Genomic DNA, 27,673 nt, shown 5'->3' on the forward strand with positions numbered 1-27,673 from the left:
TATAAAATGTTCAAAATATAATATGATATTGTCTCTTATTGATAAACTTCATCAATTTAACTAATGAATGTTTATATCACGTTTTTTGTGATTAATAACATGGCAATTTGTAAGCCAATAATAAAATTTGTATATCACTAATAAAAAAAATGTGCAACATTTAGAAAATATATATGATTGTATAAAAATTTAGGCCTTTAACTATGAAAAGTGGGGCCTTTTTTTCCTAAGGAATTTTTTTTTTTGGGTGGGGCCTTAGGCCTAGGCCTAACTTGCCTAGGCCTTGAGCCGGCCCTGCAAATCATCACCTATTCAACAACTACCTAATCATGCAAAGACAATGTCCATTGAATCACACAAAGCTACCCTCCTAATATTTCTCTTGTATCAACAAGAAGTTATTCTAGGACCACAACTTTTACCATACCATTTTTCATAACTATCATATGTGGCAGACTGTAGTTAACTATCTGTTACTTTCACATAGATGCATCACTTTTTCTCTACCCCTCAGTCAACCACATAAAAGAATTGTGGTAAAGCACGTAGAACAAGCAAAACAAGTTGTGGTTCTAGAATTATTGTTATTCTAAGACATATGTATCAGCAGATTGTATATAAATATAAACAGTAGCATCGATCTGACATACCTACCACAAGCTAGCTAGCAAAAATAGCCAACAGAAAGAGCTATGGCACTAACTATTACTTGCACAGCCACCATCACCACTTTTCTAATCTCTCTCATTTTCCTTCCCAAATTTTATTCTTCTGAAGACAGCATAGACAATGACTATTCATCAATCCCAAAATCAGACGTGGATCTTTTGGAATTTCCTCTAAATTTAGAGTTCCTAGAAGCTGAATTCTTTTTGCACAGCTCTTTGGGTTATGGCTTAGATGAATTTGCTCCAAATCTAACCAAGGGAGGTCCATCACCTATAGGTGCTAAAAGGGCAAATCTGGATCCTTTTACTCAGGATATTATCAAGCAATTTGCTTTCCAAGAAGTTGGACACTTGAGGTTTCTCTTTTGAAATCATTATTTAATTTCTTTCTCTCTTTTTGTGTGTGTTTAATGGCTAATGGGCTCTAGTCTGTTTAATTGATAAAGCTTTTTGCCCTTGAACAAAGGACTTGAATTTGAATCTAACATTAATGTCTTGAAATGATGATAAAAAACAATTATCATAATGTAGATACTATAGATTTTAAATCCTATTGTAGATATAACTTTAAAAAAAAAAATATATGTACTAAATACTAAGTTCTTGATGCAGGGCCATTCAAAAAACAGTTAAAGGATTTCCACGACCATTATTGGATTTAAGTGTAGCATCATTTGCAAAAGTGGTTGATCGTGCATTTGGGCGACCATTGGCTCCACCTTTTGATCCTTATGCTAGTGGACTTAACTTACTCCTTGCATCTTATCTTATTCCTTATGTTGGACTCACTGGCTATGTTGGAGCAAATCCAAAACTCCGAGCCCCTGCTTCCAAAAGGGTAACCAAGATTTAAACTTATTATCAATCCCTAGTAATATTCTATGAAACATACAACTATACACACACACATACATACATACACTACCATTTGTTTTTATAGAATAAACTGTCATTTTTCTCCTAAGAAATGATAAAGCTTAACAAGTGGAATTTGTAATTTTTTTAAAGGTCTGCAATCAAGTTATACTTGGTATAATTCACCTAATAGTTTTTTATTAAATTAATATTTTGAGAATCCTACCATTGGATTCTATGTTCTCTATATTTTTAACATGCACACCAAATTTAGTATCAATCAATGTAATTTATTTTTTAATCCACAAGCTTCTTTTTTCTACCTAATTGTATAGTAAAAAATCGAATTCTAGTAAAACCCAACCCTTTTTTAAGACGAGAGGTAGCCTAATAAAGTAAAGACAAGAGTGAGTTCATAAACATTTACTATGGTATCCTAATATATTACTATTTGTCCCAAAAAATCATTAAAGGGAAAAATGCCAAGACACCCATGAACTTTGAGATAATGATCATGACACCCTTGAACTTTTATTTTAGCCAATTCACTCCTTAAACTTCATGCATGTGCCAAATTGTGACTTTTGTTTGTCATCCATTCAGCCGCTTAAACTTACTAATGTCACTCAAGTGACAATTCTCCGGTTGCAACTTGCATCAGAGAGAGAGAGTTCAGATAGAGGGAGAAAATTTGCTGTTTGGACTTTGGAGTCACCGTACGTGGTCCAGCTGTTTGTTAGCCACCATTGGTTGAACATGCACGATCATTTTTTTTTCTTGGCAAACAAACATGCTTTTGTTCTAGGCAAACAATCAATGTTCTTTGTATTTGATTTACACCCGAAGTTTTTAGTGCATCATTTGACACACGTAGTGTTGTAAAAAATTAAGCTTAAAAAAATTAAGCCACAAACGAGTTTCAAATTGATAAAACAATCAAATTTTCAACGAGAAAGCACAAAAACGTTTCTTTATATCACAATTGCCAAGTTTTTGGAGAAACCCATTAAAAGAAACTAACATCAAGTAGTACAAATGCCCCAAAACTCCAAAATGTTCTCTTTTCCTTCAGGTTTTTCTTGGCAAACAAACACAAAGAAAGAGATAGAGAGGGAGCAGAATGTATGGAATGGAAACCATGATCGGTGAGATCTACGGTGGGTTCCAAAGTCTTGATTGGCTGCGGCAGATCTCACTCTAGTCTAGTGATGTTGTGGTTCGATCTCCTATGGGTTTCTCTCTCTATCTGAACTCTTGTTTCTCATTTTCTCTCTCCTCTCTTTGCAAATTTTAATTTTCATGGTAGGGACGTTAGTAAGTTTAATGGCTAACTAATAGTGTAAAGTTTGAGGAGTAAACTGGTTAAAATAAAAGTTAAAGTTCAACGGGTGTCGTGGCCATAACTTCAAAGTTCACGGGATGTTTTGACATTTTTCCTATCATTAGACTATTATTCTAACAAATATGTGGATGTGGATGTGGATATGTTCAGCTTGTTGCAGGCCTTTTAGCTGTGGAATCAGGCCAAGATGCAATCATTCGAGCCTTATTATACGAGCGTGTAATGATGAAAGTGCCACCATATGGAATAACAGTGGCAGAGTTTACCGATCGCTTTTCAAAACTAAGGAACAATCTTGGACATGCAGGCTTCAAAGATGAAGGTCTTGTGGTTCCCCTTGTTGCAGGTGCTAAAGGAAAGATCACAAGGAACGTGCTTGTTGGAGATAATGACTCCATTGCATTTGAAAGGACCCCAGAAGAGGTACTGAGAATTGTGTATGGTGGAGGAAATGAGCATAAACCTGGTGGGTTCTATCCAAAAGGAGCTAATGGTCGCATTGCCAAATCTCATTTACATTCTATGCCTACAACTTGATTACAAGAAAACTAGTTTTGATGTTTTTTGTTTTAGTGTTTAAATTATGTGCACTTTGCATTGATAACAAATAAATCTATTATGAGTTTTTATGATTATGTGCCAAAATTATTGTTTTAAGCTTTATCGAGTTTGTTCAACAACTTAGACTTTGTGTAGGTTCCAACTAACTCATTAGTAATCATCATGGAATGAACATCATAATTTCAAATCATATCCTATCTTAATAAAGAAAGGGGGGAAAAAAAAACCTTTAATGTTGTGGACCCATTTTTGTGTTGGTTGTTTCGAGAGAACCAAAATCTCCAAATTGATAAATAGACTATTTCGAAGGAGTCCAAAACTCTGAAGTGAAAAAACATGTGAATACCTTTTCATGTCATACCAAAATAAAAAACAATACAATCTTTGTCAAGAATTCTAATTGTTGGTTAGGGAAAATATTCATTTCTTAATAACATTTATAATATTTTGTGCATCATTTAAAAATATGTTAGAAATTGGAAACTATTCTTTTAGTTTCAAACAAACTTTCTCAAACCCAATTTTTTTCTCCCTACAATCCAAAACACCAAAAACATATCTAAAAAATTAATAAAACTCAACACTACGATTCAAAACCAAAGTGCAAAAAAGTTTACTTCAACTCCTTTTATGTGACATTAAACTGAAGTTACAAACAAAACTATGTAATAGAAAAAACGATAGTTAGAATAATAGATGTGAAGAAGGAATTCGGAAAAAAAAACATTAGTACATTCTTTTTTCCTTGAGAATATATCCTTTATAAACAATAGATAAATCAACATTAGGAAATAAAATCTATGTTTCACTCAAAAAAATTGCAAGAATGATTAATTAAATTCAAAATTTTTAATAAGGCTTTTAAGCCACACAATAGAAATAGGTGGCTAATCCCAAGAAAAAGTATTGGTTGTAGCTTTATATATGATAATTGTAACTATTCACCCCCCCCCCCCCCCAAAAAAAAAGAAAAAGAAAAAGAAACAAATGGTATAATTCAAAAGTGGCAAAAAAGGTAGAGGAAATTTTTTGAAAAAACAAATAGTGTAAATACTTTCATAATTAGATCCAATATATGAATAATAAATAGTGTAGGGACTTGGGCCCAAGTGGCCAAGATTAGCCCAGGTAAACAAGGCCCAAGGTTGGCCCGGGTACCTAAGGTTGTCTTAAGTAACTAAAATTGGCTCAACACTACAGGGATAGGCCCAGCCTAATGACAAAAGTACAAGGGTGTAGGGTCGGCACTAGGAGGGAAACCTGCCAGCGGAAGCCCACCATTATCTCGTTACCTACAGGTCTGGGAATAGCATTATGCAGAAGAAACAACCCCGAGCAAGGATTAGATGGCCTACACTTGGCAGGTATAAGACAAATTTTGATGTAGCAATGTTCGAAGAAATAGGGGAAGTAGGAATAGGGGTGGTGATCAGAAACTCAGCTGGAGAAGTTATGGCATCCTTATCTGAAAAATTCCCCTCCCATCCTCGATTGAAGCTATGGAAGCTCTTGCAGCTCGTCGTGCAGCCAGATTTGTGTAGGAAGTTGGCATTACAAAGTCAATTTTGGAGGGAGATCCCCTTTCCATTATCTCGGCTCTAAAAAATGGGGATAGGATGAATTCTGCTATAAGACATTTAATCAAAGACATGTTGTCTTTTGTAATCTCTAATCGGAGCTTGTCTTTCTCTCATGTTCGTAGGCAAGGCAATGTAGTAGCACATGTCTTAGCTAAGAGAGCTAGATTTTGTAGTCAATATGAAGTTTGGATGCAGTTTGTTCCTCCAAACATTTCCAACTTGTTATTAGCTGATTTACCAGCCAGTTGAAAAAAAAGCAAGCATTTGATTCTCAAAAAAAAAAAAAAAAAAGATCGGGTTAGGTCCAATACCGACTAATTGTATGTGGAGGTCGATAAGACGGTCAAATTCAGGTCGGTTCCCCGAGCACAGTTAGTGCCTTTGGGAAAGTTCGCTGCCAAACGCTAATTGGCGTTAGGAACAAGTTTCAAGAGAATTCTTAGAAGGAATCATTTTTCCTTGGGATTCTGGGTAGAAGTGGAATTGCGTGGGAATTGATGCAAAAGTAATAATTTGGATCCCCACTAAAGGGAGACTATAAAAGAGAAAAGGAGACAAATGGAAGGAGGGTTGGCAAACACACAGAGGGAGAAGAAGGAGAAAGTGAAGGAGTGAAGAAAGGAGAGTGAGAGGGGAAATTAGTGGGGATGAGGGTGGAGCTTGTGATAATGAAGGAGAGGAGTTTAGGCTGTCAAGGCAGCATTTGAGGCAACATTTAGTAGGAGTGTAAGGATAAAGATACCCACCAACAAATAAATTGCGAGCCCAAATTCATCATCCCTAAGGGAAGTATCAGGGGGATTGGGCACCACAAATAGATAAATAAATACTATTTTTTTTAACACAAAATTGAATTTATTTTCTTAAGAATCTCAAAGAAAACACTAATAAGACGAGGAAGATGAAGACTAAAATAAAATATCTGTAAACATTTAAAACAATCACTCGAACATCTAAAAACATTATATGACAAAAACATATAAATTTGTTGCTAATTTTTCAAACAAAATATTTACACATAGTGAAAGGAAACTACAGAAAATTAATTTGTGCAGAGTTTGTAAACCATTTTCTTTAACTGCACAAATTGTTACTCATCATAGTGTCTAATTATTCATTAAGAGCATTCAACATTATAAATAAAATGACAAAACAAAAACTTGCACCAAGGAAAATATATTAATTAATTATAAATAGGACAATAAGGGTACAAACCTGTAGTAGATCTATAACATGCTTGATTAGGGCTCCTCCTACGGGGGCAATTGTTAGGTTGTATCATTTTCATCATAAAATTTTTAGCTAAACATGTGAATACCTTTTCAAAGACAATATTTTCATTGATTTAATCGTTCAATTGGAAAATTCTAAATTAAAGTAAATAAATATGTAAAGTTAAAATCGCCCAAGATAAATATATATAAACAATATATTTTGTTTTTGATTCTTCATTGATTTCATTATTTACTTATAAACATCTAAATTATAGTAGATAAATATTTAAAGGCAAAATTATATATATAATTAAAATCATACAAGATGAATGTGTATGTTATATATAATATTGTCCCAAAAAAAAAAAAATTTTGGAGTAAAAAATAAATAAGAAAGAAAATGATGATGTGGATAATGGTGTAGTGGATGAGGTGGCGGCGGCGCACTAGGAATATAGCAAAATTAAATGTTAAGATTCCATTTTTACATAGTATATAGATGTTGAAGTGTTTCTCTTGCTTTCTTTTTTAGTTTTACCCCCAAAAAATTTAAAATAAAAAGGTCTTTCTCTTATGGCCCATTTGGATTAAGGGGGGGAAGGTGGGGGACTGAAGGAGAGTAGAGTAGAGTTGACTAAAAATAAGCTAATTTTGAGCTTCTACTCTACTCTACTCTCCCTCATTCCACCTCAATCCAAACAGACCATTAGTTTAGTCTTCAACAAAGCCAAGTGATCCGATTGCTAGTTTCTCACTGCGATTATAACAAAGGTTTTCCTTTTCCTGCTCATAAGTTCATGCAATCATGATACATCAGCGTTAGGCACAGAGCAAACACAATTTCTTGAGCATCTCATCAACTTTGGTGTAAATTTCTTGAGCTTGAGAGTGTCTCTAATTTCCACCTGCAATAAATTCATTGATCACTCCCTCCAATTCAATCATGGAAAAATCATCAACCTTTTTCACTTCTCTATCATTTATCCATTTTCTCTCACTAGCAACATGCCAAATCTTCCCATCTACCAGCATTGGCATATGAATTAGCTAACAACACATAGCGCCTGCTATTATTAGGCTCTAGTTCAATTACCCTCTTTCCTATTTGCTTTCCCAACTCAATATTCTTGTAGATTTTGCAAGCTCCAAGGAGAGCACCTAATACACCAGCATCAGGGCTCATGGGCATCTTGTTAGTGAGCTCTCTTGCTTGTTGCTTCCTTTTCAGCTCTTCCAAGCAGATGAAACATGCATAAAAAATGTTCTGTTGTGGTCTCAATACCATAACTTTAACCATATAGTAAAAACTAAAGTAATACCTACCCTCCGCAACTAACCTTGAATGAGCACATGCATTGAGGTCATTCATAAAAATGATGTTATCAGGATCTCCTTAAACAGCTAAGCTGAATAGCAATCTCTCCTTTACCATGCATTGCTAAGTGCTAACCCCCTAATCTAACAATTTCCAGATGAAATCCCTTTATGTGGCAACCCATTGAAAACTTCAAAAGCCTTGTCTGGACAACCACATTTGCAGTACATGTCAATAATAGTTGTTGCAAGCTTTGAGTCCAATTCCACTCTTCGCTGTATATCCATGTAGAGCCCATAATCTTGTAAAAGTCGATAGCACACTTGCTGCCCCGCCATGGACTTATCCAAAACTACCTTTTGTTTGCTTTGCATCTTGTTAAATAAAGCAAACGCCTTAGGAATTTGATTGCTCTGGACATAAGCAGCAATCATGGCATTGAATTAAGAAACATAATTTTTCTCACAGGCATCACCTCTACAACTTCAAAAGCATCATCTACAAATCCCCATCAATAATGCCCTATAATCAAACTAGTCTAAGACACAACATCCCACATGTGCATCTTATCAAAGACCCTTCTTGCTTTCTCCAAAGACTGAAAATCCACACATTATGAATCAAATTTGTTAAGGTGTATTACGTTATGGGCTTTAGGCCCAGATAGTTTACTTGTATAGCACACTTGTACTTGTACTACACTTTACTTGTATCGCACACATATGCCTCCTATATAAAGGCACTCATGTATATTCTTTGATAATGAAATACAATACAATTATTCAGTATTTCTAACATGGTATCAGAGCCATTACTCTAACCTTCTTGTGTCTTGCAGTCCTATCTTTGTTGGTATTTTCCGCTGCCTCGACTTCTTCGGTCAGTAAACCTTTTTTGTGCCCTCAGAGGTGCCAAGGTTGAATCTTCACCGCCAGAAGCTCGATCACCACCACCAAGGTCACTGCCTCTGTCGAGTCTTCCACATTAGACCTCCGATTAAGACATAAGAAATATCAACATGTAGATTTTCAACTGATCTACACAAAGTCGCCGGAATCATCATCATCTGACCTTCCACGCGCCGCCACGCGCCAGTCAAAGATTCGGCCGCTTTTCCATGCACCATCAGTATTACTCCGATCATCTCACTGCCGCAGTCATCAGAATCGTCTTGCTCCGATCTACATCACCGGCAAAGAATCGGCTTCATCAAATGCTCCACGCGCCCTTACGCGTCGACAGAAGTTTCGGCGAAGATTGAACCACACACTCATGCGCTGCTGGGTCACCTACTGATGTCATCACTGCCACGCCAGCCTTAGCTGACGTCATCACTGGGAGTTGACCTTTGACTGTTGACTTTGATCATTGGCCGTTGACTTTTTCTCAGCATTGACTTTTTTGCAGTCCAGGTGCTCCTTACCCAGTTTTTCGCATAGATTTCATTTTTGCAGTCCATTTTGCATATTTTGCTTTGAAATGAAGAATAAGGACAAGTCTTCTTCATTTTGCAACAATTGTTGCCGACAATCCAACAAATGTTTTTGCAAACGTTTTGGTCATAATATTGAGACTTGCTATCAATGCAACAAATCAGTTGTTTCCATTTCTACTGCTACAGTTGCTAATACTGAGAGTGTCCAACCTATGGCTCCCGTCTTTGCAAAGTCTCAGTCTTCTGGATCCACTTTCACCATTTCCAGAGATGACCTTATAAATATCATTGCTAATGTCATTCGTATGGTTGGTAATGCATCTTATTCCTCTTCTCTCTCAGCTTTATCTGGTATGTCTCCTACCTCTTGGCTTATGGATTCTGCTTGTTGCAATCACATGACACCTCACTCGTCCTTATTTTCTGACCTTAAACCTGCACTGTACCCTCTTAATATTCGCACAGTAAATGGTTCCACAATGTCTAGTCATAATATAGGTCCCGTTGCGACCTCCAATCTCTCAGTTCCTGGAGTCTTTAATGTTCCTGACCTTTCTTATAATTTATTTTCTAATGGACAATTAGCTGAGTTGGGTTATCATATTATCTTTGATTATTCTGGGTGCATTGTGCAGGACCCGAGGACGAGACGAGAGCTTGGGACCGGTCCCAGAGTTGGGCGTATGTTTCCCGTGGATAACTTTCGTCTTTCACTTGATGCTCCTGTTTCTATTGCTGCAGCTGCTGCAGTTCCTTCTATTCTTTCCCTTGCACTTTGGCATGCTCGACTTGGTCATGCATCTTCTTCTCGGGTACAACAATTAGCTTCTAGAGGTTTGTTAGGTTCAGTGTCTACAGAAAATTTTGATTGTGTTTCATGTCAGTTAGGAAGACAACCAGCTTTGCCTTTCAATACTAGTGAATCAATATCCACTGATATCTTTGACCTTATTCATTCTGATCTTTGGGGGCCTTCCTCTGTCTCTAGTATTAGTGGATCTCGATATTTTGTTGTCTTTGTTGATGATTACTTTCGCTATAGCTGGATTTTTAATATGAAACATCGTTCTGAATTGTTGCAAGTATATTCTAATTTTGCAAATATATTCTAATTTTGCAAAAATGGTTGAAACTCAATTTTCCAAACGTATCAAAATTTTTCGATCTGATAATACTCTTGAGTACACTCAATATGCTTTCCAAGCTGTTTTGCATTCTTATGGCACTGTTCATCAACTAACTTGTCTAGGTACCTCTTAACAAAATGGTAGAGCTGAACGAAAACTTCGTCATATTCTTGACACTGTTCGTGCTCTCCTTCTCTCTGCCAAAGTTCCTGCTTCTTTTTGGGGTGAAGTTGCTTTTCATGCTTTTCATGCTGTTCATACTATTAATCGCATTCCAAGTCCTGTCATCCAAAATCAAACTCCATATGAGCGCCTTTTTGGGTCACCTCCAAACTATCACCACCTTTGCTCCTTCGGTTCTGCTTGTTTCCTTCTTCTTCAGCCACATGAGCATAACAAACTTGAGCCTCGGTCAAGGTTTTGTTGTTTTCTTAACTATGGCGAAACTCAAAAGGGGTATCGGTGTTATGATCCTGTCTCTCATTGTCTTCGTATCTCCCGCAATGTTGTCTTTTGGGAATATCGCCTCTTTGTCGAGCTCTCTCACTTCCGTGCCTCCCTATCTTCCTCCTCTGTCTTAGATCTCTTTCTAGATGAGGCACATATTCCTTCTATAGCTGCTCCTAATCCTCCTATAGTTGCTCCTGATTCTCCTATAGACTTCTCTATCCAACCACCAGATATCACTGATTCCTTTCCTAATTCACCCTTTAATGAATAGGTGGAAGATGAACAAGTTGAAGACGAGCTACCCAACCCCAACCCAGAGCTTGGGTCCCCTGCTCCTGCTTCGCTTGAAGATCTTGCACAAGACATTCCACCTCGTAACTCAACTCGGGTAAGATCTATTCCTGCACATTTACTTGACTATCATTGTTACACTATCCTTGCTACACTACACGAGCCTCACACCTATCGTGAGGCTTCCACCAACCCTTTATGGCAGATTGCAATGAAAGAAAAACTTGATGCATTATCTAAAAATCATACTTGGGATTTGGTGACACTCCCCCTCGGGAAATCTGTGGTTGGTTGTAAGTGGATTTACAAAATTAAGACTCGCTCTGATGGGTCTATTGAGCGCTACAAAGCTCATCTTGTTGCAAAAGGGTTTACACAGGAGTATGAGATTGATTATGAAGAGACCTTTATTCCGGTTGCTCGTATCTCATCTGTTCGTGCCCTCTTAGCTGTTGCTGCTGCCAGTAAATGGGACATTTTTTAGATGGATGTCAAAAATGCATTCCTTAATGGGGATTTAAGTGAAGAAGTTTATATGCAACCTCTTCCTGGTCTCTTTGTTGATTCAAACAAGGTGTGTCACCTTTGACGTGCACTTTATGGCCTTAAATAAGCTCCATGAGCTTGGTTTGCCAAATTTAGCTCTACCATCTCTCGCTTGGGTTATATGGCCAGTCAATATGATTCTGCCTTATTTCTTCGTCGCACTGACAAAGGCACTATTTTACTTCTCCTGTATGTGGATGATATGATCATAATAAGTGATGACCTCAATGACATTTAAGAACTCAAGGATTTTTTCAGTCAACAGTTTGAGATGAAAGATCTTGGACATCTCAGCTACTTCTTGGGTCTTGAAATCACTCATTCTACAGATGGACTTTATATTACTCACGCCAAGTATGTTTCTGAACTCTTGTCTCAACCTGGACTCACTGATAGCAAGACTGTTGACACTCTAGTTGAGTTTAATGCGCATCTGACTCCCTCAGGAGGGAAACCATTGGCTAATCCTTCTCTTTACAGACGCTTGGTTGGCAGCCTAGTTTATCTCACTGTCACTCGTCCAGACATTTCTTATGCTATTCACCAGGTGAGCCAGTATCTGTCTGCTCCATGATCGACTCACTATGTTGCTGTTCTGTGCATTCTTCGATACCTAAAGGGCACTCTATTCCATGGTTTTTTCTACTCTGCTCAGTCTCCTCTTATTCTCCGTGCATTTTCTGATACTGATTGGGCAGGAGATCCCACTAATCGCAGGTCCACCACTGGTTATTGCCTTCTTCTTAGTTCTTCTCTGATTTCTTGGCGAAGCAAGAAACAAACTCATGTGGCCCGTTCCAGTACTGAAGCAGAATATCGTGCCCTTACTGATACCACATCTGAGCTCCTTTGACTACGATGGCTTCTCAAAGACTTAGGTGTGTCTACATCCTCTGCTACTCCTCTTTATTGTAACAACTAGAGTGCCATTCATATTGCTCACAATGATGTCTTCCATGAACGGAGTAAACACATCGAGATCGATTGTCATTTTATCCGTTATCATCTTATCCATGGTGCTCTCAAACTGATCTCAGTCTCCTTTAAAGTTCAACTTGCAGATATCTTCACCAAGTCACATCCTAAGGGACGTCTTCGTACTTTGGTTAACAACCTCAAGTTGGTCTCACATCCACCTTAAGTTTGAGGGGGGCTGTTAATGTGTATTATGTTATGGGCTTTAGGCTCAGATAGTTTACTTATATAGCACACTTGTACTTGTACTACACTTTACTTGTATTGCACACATATGCCTCCTATATAAAGGCCCTCATGTATATTCTTTAATAATGAAATACAATATAATCATTCAGTATTTCTAACAAAATTATTTTGAGAAAACCCAGTCGGTTCGAACCTAAATTTTACATGATCATGGACTAGTTTCCCTACTTCAATAGCATTATCGCTGCAACAAGTTCTTATAACAGAAGGGTAGGTAAATCCATTGAGTGTAACAGGGTCTCGCAACATTTGTGACTTGTGTGTACAAGTGAATGCAATTTTTGGGCATTGGCACTGCAATGTAACCTTTCATTATGGAGTTGTAGATGAAAGCATCAGAGTTGCCATGTTTGGAGATAACACAGAACTCAATGACCCGGCCCATGGCATCGTTATCGGCTGAAAGGTCAAGTTGGATGAGTTGTGAGTGAGATTGCTTGTGCTCAGCCATGGTTGTGCATGATTCGAGGCCATTATGTGGAGAAAATTAGTGCGACCTGGGCTACGAGCTTTACGAGTGTGGCCTGTGGATTGAGGACAAAGGCAAAAAATGACTTCACTCCAAGAATCAAGATTGAGGACCGTTGAATGTTGATGCATTTTTGTCCCCCCATTTTAAATTATTTTATTTTGGTCCTTTAAAGTTTTTAAATGGAACAATTTAAGTCACTCCAATTTTTTGGTTTATGGGACTATAGAAAAGTTGAGGCACCTTACATCAAGGAACTAAAATTGAACAACCCCATATTTAAGAGACTAAAACCAAACCAATCTCATATTTAAGAAACCAAAATTACAACTAATAGATGGACAAATAATAGACTAGGTACTAGATTGTTACATTTTAAAAAAGTTGAAGGACTAAAATCGAATGTTTAAAATTCAGGAATCAAAATTAAATAAACCCCATATTCCAAGGACCATAAACTCATTTTGTCCGTTTTACTTATGTATTCGTTAGTTCAACTAATAATGTTTGAGCAATATTAGGACCACAAAAATTTATACAACTTTTATCAGGTAAGTTGTGGATGTTGGTCCTAGCATTTTTCATAAAAAAATTCTTTAATAAGGACTTAACATCAAATCTTGTTTATGATGAGTCCAAAAAAAAAACATTAAGGTCGTCCATTAATATGGATGACCTTGCATCATTAACAAACCAAAAGATGTAACCGCTCAAGCACATTCAACACATTAATGGCGACCATTACTCAGCGGTCTTAAATGCCCATCAATACGATAACTGTTACACATGGGCAATAATCACCTCCAATTATGTATGACAGCTATCCAAATCACCTATAAAAGGGTCAATCCATCTCACTTGTGAAGGTACGTCAAAAGCTACTACTAAGCACTATCTAAATATGAAAATATATGGGTTCATACTAACTTAAGCATCGGAGGCTCCCCCACCGAGCACAATCTGGTGGTCTATTCGATCTATCTTTCGTTTATCTTGCAGGTCTTATGAGATCGTCTAATGCTTTGGATTGCACAAGTGACCCAAACTGACGATTTTGGCATCATCAGTTTGGCGCCGTCTGTGGGAAGGCGATTAGTCATCTAGCTCTTCCTATAACAAAGGGTTCACTCGGTTCAATCTAGAGTACCTTATGGGTTGAGACTCAATGATTATCTCTTCACTACATATATATTTCTTGTCCATGAATAAAATCTTTCTAGATTTTTCTTTGAATTCATTGGTTATATATGTATTAATAAATTGTTTATGATGGCAAATGGAATCGTGGCTATGGAATAACAATTTCAGGGAGATTCAATTTTGTAGACTTCGAGTTCATTGGCAAAAATCTCAACAAACCCTCAAATGAAAGGCAATCAAAGAGGCAAGAAATTATGAGTTTGCGACTTCAAGTTCAATGGCAAAAATCTCAACAAACCCTCAAATGAAAGGCAATCAAAGAGGCAAGAAATTATGAGTTTGCGGTAAAGTATCTCTTATTTTATTCGATATATTAATACCATATATGAATAAAATTTAATATGCAAACACCTAAAACTTTTGCTATGGCCTAAATATGTGTATATATATAATAATAATATAATTGAGGTCATGTGTCAGAATGTTATGCATGACATATAATTTCTTTTGATACATATTTGTATGTATCACAATGAATTTTTTGAGTTGTTATAAAGCCGTATGGATGATCTATCATTAGTCAAAAAGGTTGCATGAATGATATATGCCATGCTATATTGCTATATTATATAAGATGTTGCTTAAAGAGTTTATGTTGGACATAAGGTTTAAGAGTAAATTAGACTCTTTATTTAATTATAATATTTTAAATGGTCAATGGTCACTCAAATGGGAAATTTTGAAATTAATTTAATTTTCATTTGTGGCATAAACCGTTTCACTTTTTAAATTGATTGCAACGTGTTCATTGAGCCTTTATTTGTCAAACATTTTTGAATGTGTATATGCTGGAGTAATTAGTGTTGAATGCCATAATAAATTCTTTAATTGCATGCAAACATTATTTTTACTCTACACCATATTTTAGATGGTCCGGTGATAATTGAAATGTGAATTTTTAATGATATGGCTCCATCTAACACCTATATATAAAAATATATATGATATGCTCAACATTATTAGAGAAAGAATGACTTAAGTCATTCCCATAAAAAAGAAAGGGTTAAGTCATTTCTCCCATAAAAAAAAAAGGGTTAAGTCATTTCTCTAAAAACAGTCTTTTCTATGTACTCCTTAGTGAGTATTTATAAACACTTTGTACTTTTAAAATTAAAATTAAAAAATAAAAAGTATTTATGTGAAAATTTTAAATCTCAAGAATATTTATGAACCCCACCAACTATGGTGTTTCTATATTGAAGAACCTTATATTGAGAAGAGTTCATGTGCCTTTAAATAATTGAGAATTTTATGTGGGACGTTTTTCATTTTAAATTTTCTCAAATAGGGGGTATTGAAAGTGAGGAATATGAAGAAAAATAAATGATACCCTAATAATATCTTGGTTGATATTCATGGGTAATAAAGCCACAACATATGGCCATCTCCCAAATTTATATGTGTATTTATTGGTGGCGAAAGTATAGTAAAAAATGCATAATATGGTTAGAATGCTCTATAGTCAGTTATGCATGAGTTATTAGTCCGTCAGTTGGTTAATGAAACTATGTTTTTCAAGGAACAATTCCGAAAAGATTTAAAAGAAACCTTTAGGAATAAAATGCATGAATGGCATATTCGGCCTTGCACACAGAATAATTTTCAAAGTGAATGCAAGGTGGGACTGAGGTTAAAAGAGCCAAAGAATTATAAAATTCAGTCCTTACAAAATTACCAAAATAGTTAAGCATAAATCATTTTCAAAATATTATGAAATTTTGAATCTTAAAATGTTCCCCAATAGAACGAACAAAATTTACTATTCAAACTTTTCCATGTATAAATATAAGTTGCTTTGGCATTGAGAATGGAGAATTTAAATGGTTCCATCTATACCTAATCATGCCTTCGAGCATTCAAAGGGAAAAATGTGGGACTCTCACGGTGTCACAATCCACATGTATGATTCAATAAAAGCGGCTATACAGGTATAATGTTTTTATTTTATGCTCGCACTAGTGACATCACCAAAGTAAGTACTTATTCACATATATGATATACGAGCAGAGCTTACTATTTCTAAATACTAAATAGTATCAAGTTATTTTCACGTGATTCTATTAAACGGAAGCACATGTACTCTACATTAAGCTCATCATTTGAGAACAATCGAGATTATTAATTTGTTAGTATTTTTTGGAGAAAAATGAGTCTAGTAAAGCTTGACAAAAGGGATCAACAAAAGGCTCGACATAAGAAAAATCATCCAGCAGAAAAAAGGTCATGGCATAGGCACAACTGTTGAGAATGTCGTAGAGGTTTTCTTGCCAGGTCAGGTCCCTACTCCTCTCATTTATATTATATCATTACTTGCTTAGAATAGAGCAAATTATGATTAAAAAAAAAAATATATATATATATATATATATAGAGCAAAATCTAAAATTATTTCAAACCACACTATGGGGAAAGATATCATATATTTCACCCTCCTTTTAGCGCCATATTTACGGGTTAGTTATGTGACACTTATTATTGCCCAACCATAGTTGCTATTGTTTAAATAATTTCTATGTTAAGGGCCAAGAGTTAGACAACCGTATGCTACATGGTTAAACATTTGTTGATAGATTGCATAGTCAACCAATGAAGGAAACATTTTTCATAAAAAGAAAGCAAAAGAGATGGTAGGCTATTTCTACTATTTTGCTACAAAACGGACTTGGCAACCGATGTGCACGTGTGTGTCATATGAGCTGGAATATATACAAGAATTTATTCCCTTATTTGTTTGCAATGATTTTCTTTCGTGAATTATATGCAGCCATATCACGACCTTCTCATATCATTTCATAAGGTTGCCATCCCTGTAAGTATATAATCGACGAAGGTAAAATGAGACACAAGTTTCTCATAAATGGCCTATATGTCGTTCACTAGTAGCCACCTTGGCTTGAGGTGCCAATATAATTGATTATGGAATTTCATATCTTGAAAATATCATACTTAAGATGATGGTATTTTCCATATTTATTCCCCCAAAATTGAATTGCTATCACCCTGCACTATGAAATAATTTATCCAGTTAATTATCTCTTCATTCTACTCATTTATTTTAAAGAGTAGCAGTGTCTTTTTGGGATCACTCTATAATTTTATACATAATTTTCTATCATGAACATATTACCTCATCTCTATCCATACATATTCATAGGCATTGGTGTATAAGTTTCTAAATTTTGTTCTAATACATTAGACATGAAATTTTATGAAGATTTTCCTTTGGGACTAAGATTAAGTCCAAAGGAAGAAAAATACAGGTACAAACCATTACAAGACCCTTCTTTTGGTCATCATCCAATAGCGAATATACCTTTCATGTTTGAACGGGGGCAAACCCTCTGGATATATGTACATCTTCAAATAGCTGGAATAAAATATAGCAACGATGGTGCCCAGTTCTTGGGCCTTAAGGTCAGATTTAAAATTTTCTTTTCCTTTTAGCTCTCTAAGTATTTGCAACAATGTTTGAAGTCAAGTTTTAGGCATAATGACAAATATCATTATTGCCAAATAAAAACCTAGCTATAAGTTTAAAATAAGATCATAACTGTTTACTATGATAAATATGATGACTGTTTATCATAATGGCAAATGTCATTAAAAACACCGAATTCCAACACTCTTTAAAAAGTTTAAACACTTTGCCAAGTGTTATTTAGTTGCAAGAGAATAGGATAATAGTTATGAAAACAATTTTTGGAAAGGCAAATTGCTTAATTACAAGATTAGTACAAACATGCACAATTGACACAAAAGGCTAGATAATTTCTTGCTAAAGTTAAAAGACTTGACTAGTAATATCTGCTCTAGCTAGTGTGACCTATTTTAGACTTTAGATCTCTAACCGATCAAATGATCTTAAGTCCATCCATTTCTTTTATTATTCTACTATCGCCAAAACCAAGAACAAAGTAGAAATGATTGAATTGCCTATAGAGCATGTGCTTCATACATAAAATAAGACAATTTTATTTGATCGCATGGCATTAATTGTGACTTTAATCCTCACTAAGTTTTTATTCTCTTACATGAAATGATATTGGTTGGACATAAGTTATATCAATTCACCCAAAATTTTGTATAATATATAAACCTATAAGAGGTTTGCTAGATTACTAGCTTCAGATATGCAAAAAATAGATATTCCAAATTTTCCAAGGGAATGTCATAATTTGACGAAGAAAAACCCTTAAGAAGAAAATAGAGATATAGCCAAAAGTTTTGAAAATTCCATCTACATCACAAATGCCAAGTTTAACTCCTATTAATTATGGAGTTGTACAAATCTAATGAAGAAGAGCTCTATAAGTAAGAGTTCAATGACGAAGATTTCGTCAAGAAGACTACAACAATGAAAAGATCAAGGTACGTACACAATAGTATTGAGATTTAAGGTCTTCCATTGAGGTAACTCATTTCTTTCTTTCTTTTTATCTATGAGATCATTTTACTGAAACTAAATAAATATCAAGCTTGCATGATTATTAAAAATGTGTATGTAGAACATGTTGAAAATATTGCTATAAAATTGTTACAATTATCACAATTAATATGACTATATTATTAGTAGTATATGTTTCATCGTCATGAATCTGAGAAGTTTTATTAAGTTTCCTAAACTTAAATTCTAGATGATCGTGTTCCCAATATGTTCATGAATTTAAGTCTCAATAAATTTCCGTTATCTCCATCAACTCACTAAAATCTTCTTAAATTACTCTAAAAATCATATACTGTGCAAGCACCTAACAAAGACCAGTTTAAAGAAGCATATAGTCAAATAGCTTCAATTTTTATACTTCTTTATGATTCATATAGAATACACTTTGTCTTGTATAGCATGCAATTGCACATTTGTACATCGTCATGCAGCTAGCACTATTGAAGTGACTTAAGCATACAATTAAAGAAGAAGGAACATAAAATTGCTATTACAAACGGCAATGACCATAGAAGTCAAAGCACACCAAAAAAAAAAAAAAGGGTTCCAATTGTGATAGAGCATTCCTCTAGTCGCCAACAAATGAGAATTACACTCTTCATGTTTGAATGGGGGCAACAACATGGCCTAGTTTTTATGCCTTCGAAAAATCGAAGGCAAAAGAGATCTAGGCCTTACACATGAAGTATCATGTTAAGCTTAAGAAAAATCTTGAAAAGAGAGGAGCTCGTCATCTTGAAAAGAGAAGAGTTTGTCAAGAAGATTCCAACAATAAAAAGATCGAGATATGTGACAAAATAATGTCATCATTTAAGGTAATACATTTATTTCTGTCTCTTTTATATTCGTCTATAAAAATTTACACCTAGTAAGGTTTCATGCAAACATGTATGCATTACTAGACATATCACAAAAGAGATAAAACTCTAGGATTACAAGGAAATAATAAAAAAGTACACCTAGGCTATTGGTAACTTATTATTTATATATGAATTGTTCTAAAATTCTTTTTTAACCTAGCCTTGGCAAGTGCATGTGCTACTTAATGCAGATATCAACATGGCCTCAAGAAGGTCCAAAACGATATAGCGTCAAGGAATCTTTCCAGCAATAAGTGACAAGATTCCTTAAATGGATGTAAGTCACCAAAAAATGGCTAAGTGATAAGATTCCGCTAAGACGGATGTAAATCACTGATGAAACCTAAGTGATAAGATTCCTTAAATGGATGTAAGTCACCAAAAAATGGCTAAGTGATAAGATTCTGCCAAGATGGATGTAAATCACTGACGAAACCTAAGTGACAAGATTCCTTAAGTGGATGTAAGTCACCAAAAAATGACTAAGTGATAAGAGTCCGCCAAGATGGATGTAAATCACTGACGAAACCTAAGTGGCAAGATTCCTTAGATGGATGTAAGTCACCAAAAAATAGTTAAGTGATAAGATTCCGCCAAAACGGATGTAAATCACTGACGAAGCCTAAGTGACAAGATTCCTTAAGTAGATATAAGTCACCAAAAAATGGCTAAGTGCTAAGAGTCCGCCAAGACGAATGTAAATCACTGACGAAACCTAAATGACAAGATTCCTTAAATGGATGTAAGTTACCAAAAATGGCTAAGTGATAAGAGTCCGCTAAGACGGATGTAAATCACTGACGAAGCCTAAATGACAAGATTCCTTAAATGGATGTAAGTCACCAAAAAATGGCTAAGTGATAAGATTCCGCCAAGACGGATGTAAATCACTGACGAAGCCTAAGTGAAAAAATTCTTTAAATGGATGTAAGTCACCAAAAAGAAAAATGGACAAGATTCCACTAGATCGATCTAAATCGCTGACAAAGTCTAAATGACAAAGTTTCGAAACAGGATGTAAGTCACCCAAAAGTGGCTAAGTGACTAAATACCCTTAGACGAGTGTAAGTAAACAAGGATTCTCACACAAACGCAAGAAATCAAGAATATCAAACACGACAACCAGAAAATGAATAAAAGAAGAAGCGTCGATGTGATAAAAAATGGTCGTCCAAAGAAATCACCTTATTCTTCAGCAGTGATAAAAAATGGCCGTCCAAAGAAATTAGCTTGCTCTTTAGTAGTGATAAAAAATGATCGTTCAAAGAAATTAGCTCACTTTCAAGATCAAGCTATGATCCCTCGAACGTCCAAAAAGACCTTCAAAAGGTAGATACTAAAAGGTCATCATAGAAATACTAGCATTCCTGAAGAAGAAAGTAGTTGAAGATAAAGAAGTCTGAATCTAAAAAAGTCAAAAACATTCCCTAAGCCTGACCAGCATAAAGCAAAATCGGACTTGGGAATGGGGGGGCAACTGATGAGTCCAAAAAAAAAAACATTAAGGTCGTCCATTAATATGGATGACCTTGCATCATTAACAAACCAAAAGATGTAACCGCTCAAGCACATTCAACACATTAATGGCGACCATTACTCAGCGGTCTTAAATGCCCATCAATACGATAACTGTTACACATGGGCAATAATCACCTCCAATTATATATGACAGCTATCCAAATCACCTATAAAAGGGTCAATCCATCTCACTTGTGAAGGTACGTCAAAAGCTACTACTAAGCACTATCTAAATATGAAAAATATGGGTTCATACTAACTTAAGTATCGGAGGCTCCCCCACCGGGCACAACCCGGTGGTCTATTCGATCTATCTTTCGTTTATCTTGCAGGTCTTATGAGATCGTCTAATGCTTTGGATTGCACGAGTGACCCAAACTGACGATTTTGGCATCATCAGTTTACATTTTTTTTTTTTAAATTATAAAAAGCTTATTGATATTTTGATGTGATCGTAGTGATGTTAGAAAATAATTAATGGAAATGATGTCTATAAATTTAAAAGTAAAATTAAAACCTGCCAATTTCAATCATCCATTAACTACTACAGTTTTCAGCCTTCCCACAAACGAAACAAGTGTCTCTTTGTAACTTACACAAGAGAAGTCCAAAATTATAGCCAAAGCATGGACGAGCAAGAACTCATTTCGGAGAATTGTTGGTGAGGAGGATATCTAATATTGTAATAAGCAATAATTGTCTCTAAGACTACCACCATTCTCTCTCTAAGCTCCGAGAAATTATAAGATCCACATGGTGAACAAGTGATGTGATCTACCATTCCACTAAAAAACTTCCACCTATTTAAAATTGCTAGTTAGAAATTTTTTTTAAATAGAAATTAATTACTAACTCAGCAATTTTAAACAAGTAGAAGTTTTTTAGTGGAATGGTAGATAAGTGACGTGGTCTACCAGAGGACTCTATAATTTCTCCTCAGCTCTACTTAGCGTCCGTTGGCAAAAACTTTGTCCAAAGCCACAAGACCAACCACCTAAATATGCCACATGTGTACATATATATCATCCAATGAAACATGCAACTACGTACCGTAGTTTTGGACACCCATGTCTCTTAAAGTCCTCATGTTCTTCACCTTTAATCTCTCTTTATTCTCTTCCTTCCCATTCCCATTGGTGCAAACCAAATTCAGGCCCTAGTAATTCATCAGAAACAGACATAGTGGAGAAAGAGAAACAAGTAAACCAAATTGAAAATGAATAAATTTATCGTATCAGGAGTCGCCATTGTCGTTGTAGTAGGTGCAGTCATTGGAATCATAGCCACTGTAAGCCATACGGGCAGCTCTAGCAAGGATGATAATGTATCTACGACTTCAAAATCAGTTAGTGCCATTTGTAGTCCAACTGATTACAAAGACGCATGCATTAAGAGCCTTAGCTCATATGCTAAAAATCAAAGTGCTACCCCGAAAGACTTCATTCAAACTGCTTTACAGGTCACCATCCAAGAGGTGAAAGCAGCATTACAAAAGTCTGGTGTCATAGGGAACAGCACCAACAATTCAACTCAGAAAATGGCCGCGGATGATTGCAAGGATTTGCTGCAATTTGCAATTGACGAGCTGCAAGCTTCGTTCTCAACGGTGGGTGACAGCGAGTTGCATACCATAAGTGATAGAGAGGTTGAGCTCAAAAACTGGTTAAGTGCTGTGATATCATACCAAGAGACATGCATTGATGGGTTCACTCAGCCAGACCTGAAGAATGAAATGTCAAATGGGCTTCTTAATGCTAGTCAGCTGACAAGCAATGCTTTAGCCATTGTTTCTGCACTTTCTGAAATCTTGACTTCCTTCAATATACCAATCAACACGACTGCAAGCTCTCGACGACTTCTTGATGTTTCAGGAGTTGATGACAATGAATATCCTGAATGGCTTTCAGCCAAGGATAGAAAGCTATTACAAAGCAATAGCGGTAGGCAGGTGAAGCCCAACGCGATTGTAGCAAAGGATGGGAGCGGACAATTTAAAACCATCACTGCAGCTCTTGATGCATATCCAAAGGCCAATACTAGTAGATATATTATATATGTGAAGGCTGGAATTTATGATGAGTATATTAAAGTTACAAAAAAACAGGTCAATGTGTTCATGTATGGAGATGGACCTCAAAAGACGATAATCACAGGAAAGAAAAGCTTCCGTGAGGGCGTCCCCACCTTCCAGACAGCCTCTTTTGGTAAGTTATTCCTATATTAGAAGAGTAATGATTGGTGATTCATAAAATGAACTGTTTAATACTTTCAAAAATCAGATTATTTCTATATAGGGGCTTCATTTGATAATATTTGAATCAGGTTCAATTATAAACTTGTGGTGACTTGTAATGAACGTTGATCTTGCAGCTGCGATTGGACATGGTTTTATAGCCAAATCAATGGGATTCCAGAACACGGCTGGTCCAGAGGGACACCAGGCTGTGGCACTCCGAGTTCAGTCAGACACGGCGGTCTTCTACGACTGCAGAATGGACGGGTACCAGGACACATTGTATGTCCAAACCCATCGCCAATTCTATAGCAACTGTGTCATCTCAGGCACTGTTGATTTCATATTTGGTGACTCTAGTACGGTCATCCAGAATTCTAAAATCATTGTTAGGAAGCCAATGGACAACCAACAGAACATAATAACTGCTCAGGGGAGAAAGGATAAACGTGAAATCACAGGCTTGGTCCTCCAAAACTGCACTATTGCTCCAGAGGCATCACTCTATCCTTTAAGACTCCAAATCCGCTCGTACTTAGGTCGGCCATGGAAGGAGTTCTCTCGAACTGTTATCATGGAATCAACAATTGGGGATCTCATTCAACCAGCAGGGTGGCTGGAATGGGCTGGTAACTTTGCACTGGATACGCTGTATTATGCAGAGTATGCAAACCAAGGTCCAGGTGCCGCAACTGCTGGGAGGGTCAAATGGAAGGGATACAAAGTGATCACAAACAGAAATGAGGCTCTTCAATTCACAGTTGGTTCGTTTATCCAAGGAAACCAGTGGTTGGGAAACTCTACCGTACCCTACTACCTTGGGTTCAAAGGCACGCAAGCTTCATGGAAAGACGGACTTCCAAAAAAATCCAATCCATAATATTTGGACGAGAGGATGGTTGTCGATTGCCACCCTTGTCTAGTTTTGTTTTTGTTTTCTTAGTTCAAACCCTGTCTAGTAATTGAATACTCTTCTATTCTGTATTTATGTATTGATAAGCATTTTTCCCTACCTCAGTTTTATATCATGCCTGATGTTGCAGGCTTTTTTTTTTCCTCAAGGCACAAAGATGTTGCAGGTTTTTAAAAAATTATTAGATGATTAATCAAATAAATAACCATTTTCCGCATGTTAGTAGAATATATTTTCAAATAAATAAATTCAAAATGTATTATTGAATACAGAGTGGTGCTATTCACAAACCATATGTACAACTTTTCCACTGAGCAAACAAGAATATTGAGCTGATGCATCTATCCCCAAATATGGAATAGGCACAAAAATTGAACTATCCCATCCCAGATAATCTACAAAAAGCACAGACCACAAGGTCATATCAAGGTAGTAGTTCTGAAAACCTGTGACCCGCAGGGATTCATCAAGGCAATAACACAGGCCCTGTTGTTTATTGATCTCCCCCAAGCATCAACTGCTTGCAGCTTGCCCAATGGTCCGCTGTCACCTACTTTTCAAAGCACTTAAATTGCATTCTAATTTGTAGATACTATAGATATGAGAAAATCTATGAACACAACTTTTGCCACTACCCTAATGTGGTTGACTGTGAAGGGTGGAGAAAAAGCGGTTAAAAAAAATTACATGTAAAAGTGATAAGCAATCACTCAAAGTCTATCACTTTAGAGTTGTGGCACAAAAGTTGCTGACCTAGAAGAACTCTTAGATAATGAGTCTTTCCATTAACAGAATCAGGCATAGTAAAAATGAAGTACTTACTGTGATATTGGGAAACATTAATTACATAGACAAGAGACACTTCATATGAAAATTATCTTTCAAGTAATTGTATGTAACTGGCCTAGAGGTAAGTTTGTATTTTATCTAGTTAAACCAGCCAATCTAATTAGGCATCGAAATACAGCTATACACCATTGGCCTGAAGAACCAATGACATTACATCAAACATCATGACTCTCCCACAAGGCAAGTTCATGAGGGTGTAAGTTTTCAAGTTCCGCAGGCATCTGTGACTTTTCAAGTCTAGGAAACCAATCTTGGAGAGCAAGACAAGATGTTCAAATAAACAAGAGGTCAAGTTTCATAAAGCCACTGGGGAGGAGGAAGGGGGGATAAGCAACTGTGCTAGTGTTAGAAAGTTTTTTTTTTTAGGGTAAGTAAAAAAAATAGGTAATAACAATAAGGGTGATAGAGGCAAAAAAATGGCAACACCAACAACATCATCATCTAAGAGCTTCCAGTAATGCACAAAAATATGAAATAGGGCTAGGAATCTGTAATGCTAACTTCAAAACACCCAAAATATATATACACACACACGATAGGGGATTTAAACCAATGATGTCCTTGTCATGATAATTGCTCTTTATCATCAGGTCCATATATATAAGTAATAAAATTCCATTAAAGAAAAAGCACAAAAGGGACATAACCCTAATGCAGGGGAAGTATGGAAAGGCAAAGTCCAACCAAAAATAAAGATTAAAGTAAAAGTACAAAAATTCATGATATCCAGGAACTCTAGAAAGTCTGCAGTGGAAAAAGTATAAGACATTGAAGTCTTAACAATAAGAATTTCAACTTCATCAGGTGTTACTCTTTCCCCTCAAAAGCAAAATAGAAATTACAATTACACTAACGAAACATATAAGAACGCACATAAAACAAGTCAAGCAAGATATGAAAGCTATAGCTAAGCCCTACCTATATAGCTCAATTTTCAAGCAACAGAAAACTTATTAAAGAATCTAATATGCAGCAAATCTGAATTCGATAGCAGACGTGGAAGACAAAAAGGTATTAGAAAAATATATGGGAGTTAACATTAAAAAAAAGTACAAATGGGGGATTGGCCAAAGAAGCACAGTTCTGAAACAACATTCTACACAAATTGTGAAAAGTTGAGACTTTGAGAGTGCACAACAAAACCTATTCTAAAAGCATCAATTCTCTACAAGAAACAAACTCACAGATATTTTCTCAACCTCAATTTAGCTCATTCAATTCGGAGTCTTGTTAGCATGACCACCAACACCACTGCTTTGTTGACTGAAAGCAGCAGCTGCAGCCGAAAGCGAATGCAACCCATTAGTCGCCTTGGCTGCTGCTGCTCCTCCGCCCCCATCACCGCCGCCACTCCCATTCCCTTTGTTGCTAATCAAACCCTGAATTGGCGTGACGGAGAGAGGCAGCTGCTTCGAGTCCTGCTTCTCCTTGTCCTTGTCTTTCAACACAAGAAACGCGAGACGCTCCAACGCTTCCTTGGCTTTCTTCTTGGCCAAGGAAGCGTCCTTAACGCGCTTTTCGGCTTCGGCCTGAGCTGTGGCAGCCGCCTTGTTCATAGACGCAGCAGCAATCTTTGCCGCTGCTAATAAAGCCTTGGCGGATTCCTTATCAATCGCTTTCTCATTGTGGCCGCGGAGAGAGGAGTTGCCTCCTCCGTCCTCGGTCTTGATTCGCTTGGTCTTGGCGTCGGGATCGGAATCGGAGAAGAAGTAAGAGAAATTAGGGTTAGAGCAGGGAGGACAGAGAAAAGAGGGAGCGGAAGAGTCAGGTGGGACACAAGAACGGTGAGCGATCGAAGGGCAATTGAGGCAAACGAGACGATCGGCGGGTAAAGGCGGAGGCATTTCGTCGAACACTTGGAAGCAAAGTGGGCAAAAGAGGGACTGGTGGTTTTTGAGGACGCAATCGGTGCAGAGGCGGCGGTAGCTACCTCTGTGTCGAACTGTGTGGAGGGGCCACCGGTCTGAGGAGCCGCAAGCGCCGCACGGAATCGTTGAATGGTGAATTGGTTTTTGATGGTGGTGGTTGTTGTGGTTGTGGTGGTCTCGTTTCATTGTTGGAGATGGAAGAGGAGGACGAGGTGTTGCATATTGCATTTGGGTCGGGGTGGTGGTAGCGGGTCCAACGGTAACCCTAATTAGGGTTTGGGGAGTTTTGATCAGCAAGGAAGCAAAAATGGGTTTTTTAGAAATCACACACACGCACTCTGAGAGAGTGTGAGACTTTTCAAAGTCAGAGAAATGGGTTTTTGGTTTGTTTTTTTATTTTATTTTTCAATTTTCAGTTTGTTGAGAGAGAGAGATTTGGGAGATTTTGGGTTGAGTGATGAGTTTTCTCTGACAGAGTTGTTGTTGCGATTTCGAAGTTTGAATGCTGTTTTTTTATTTTTGTAACTCTTTCTTAACTCTCTTCGATTTTTGTGCATTCCTAATATATAAAAAACAAACAAACAATATATATATAAATATTGGGCCTTTTTCTACAAATCTATTAGCTCAATTGTCCACTTGTGATTGGTCACAACTTGAGCCCAATAGCACTGCCCCCCTCAATTTACTTGTAATTCTTTGCTTTTAAAA

The 27,673-nt window shown here is 36.5% G+C and overlaps 3 protein-coding genes and 1 pseudogene across 3 annotated transcripts; 2 read left to right on the top strand and 2 right to left on the bottom strand.

Moving 5' to 3' along the window:
- The first annotated feature begins 432 nt into the window (after window positions 1-432).
- LOC115994819 (desiccation-related protein PCC13-62-like) lies at window positions 433-3,522 on the top strand. Its single transcript, XM_031119096.1, has 3 exons — window positions 433-1,024; window positions 1,281-1,506; window positions 3,016-3,522. Exons 1-3 carry the CDS (start codon window positions 693-695, stop codon window positions 3,400-3,402), a joined length of 945 nt encoding a protein of 314 aa, XP_030974956.1. The 5' UTR covers window positions 433-692; the 3' UTR covers window positions 3,403-3,522.
- Window positions 3,523-7,039: 3,517 nt separating this feature from the next.
- LOC115949870 lies at window positions 7,040-13,083 on the bottom strand (annotated as a pseudogene).
- A 9,009-nt stretch (window positions 13,084-22,092) lies between these two features.
- On the top strand, window positions 22,093-24,402 carry LOC115950833 (pectinesterase-like). The gene is made up of 2 exons (XM_031068091.1): window positions 22,093-23,303; window positions 23,470-24,402. The coding sequence occupies exons 1-2, from the start codon at window positions 22,316-22,318 to the stop codon at window positions 24,210-24,212; spliced, it is 1,731 nt and encodes a 576-aa protein (XP_030923951.1). The 5' UTR covers window positions 22,093-22,315; the 3' UTR covers window positions 24,213-24,402.
- A 1,623-nt stretch (window positions 24,403-26,025) lies between these two features.
- Window positions 26,026-27,508, bottom strand: LOC115993721. Its single transcript, XM_031117678.1, has one exon. It carries the CDS (start codon window positions 27,188-27,190, stop codon window positions 26,309-26,311), a length of 882 nt encoding a protein of 293 aa, XP_030973538.1. The 5' UTR covers window positions 27,191-27,508; the 3' UTR covers window positions 26,026-26,308.
- Window positions 27,509-27,673: the final 165 nt, after the last annotated feature.

The sequence above is a fragment of the Quercus lobata genome, chromosome 6 (genome assembly GCF_001633185.2).
Source record: "Quercus lobata isolate SW786 chromosome 6, ValleyOak3.0 Primary Assembly, whole genome shotgun sequence".
Taxonomy (NCBI): Eukaryota; Viridiplantae; Streptophyta; class Magnoliopsida; order Fagales; family Fagaceae; genus Quercus; species Quercus lobata.

What these genes read in the sequence shown, in the direction of transcription:
- LOC115994819 (XM_031119096.1), top strand. Translation starts at nt 693, where the DNA reads ATGGCACTAACTATTACTTGCACAGCCACCATCACCACTTTTCTAATC. An exon ending in CAAGAAGTTGGACACTTGAG is followed by an intron (nt 1,025 to 1,280) that starts GTTTCTCTTTTG and finishes TTCTTGATGCAG; the next exon opens with GGCCATTCAAAAAACAGTTA. An exon ending in GAGCCCCTGCTTCCAAAAGG is followed by an intron (nt 1,507 to 3,015) that starts GTAACCAAGATT and finishes GGATATGTTCAG; the next exon opens with CTTGTTGCAGGCCTTTTAGC.
- LOC115950833 (XM_031068091.1), top strand. Translation starts at nt 22,316, where the DNA reads ATGAATAAATTTATCGTATCAGGAGTCGCCATTGTCGTTGTAGTAGGT. An exon ending in CTTCCAGACAGCCTCTTTTG is followed by an intron (nt 23,304 to 23,469) that starts GTAAGTTATTCC and finishes TTGATCTTGCAG; the next exon opens with CTGCGATTGGACATGGTTTT.
- LOC115993721 (XM_031117678.1), bottom strand. Translation starts at nt 27,190, where the DNA reads ATGCAATATGCAACACCTCGTCCTCCTCTTCCATCTCCAACAATGAAA.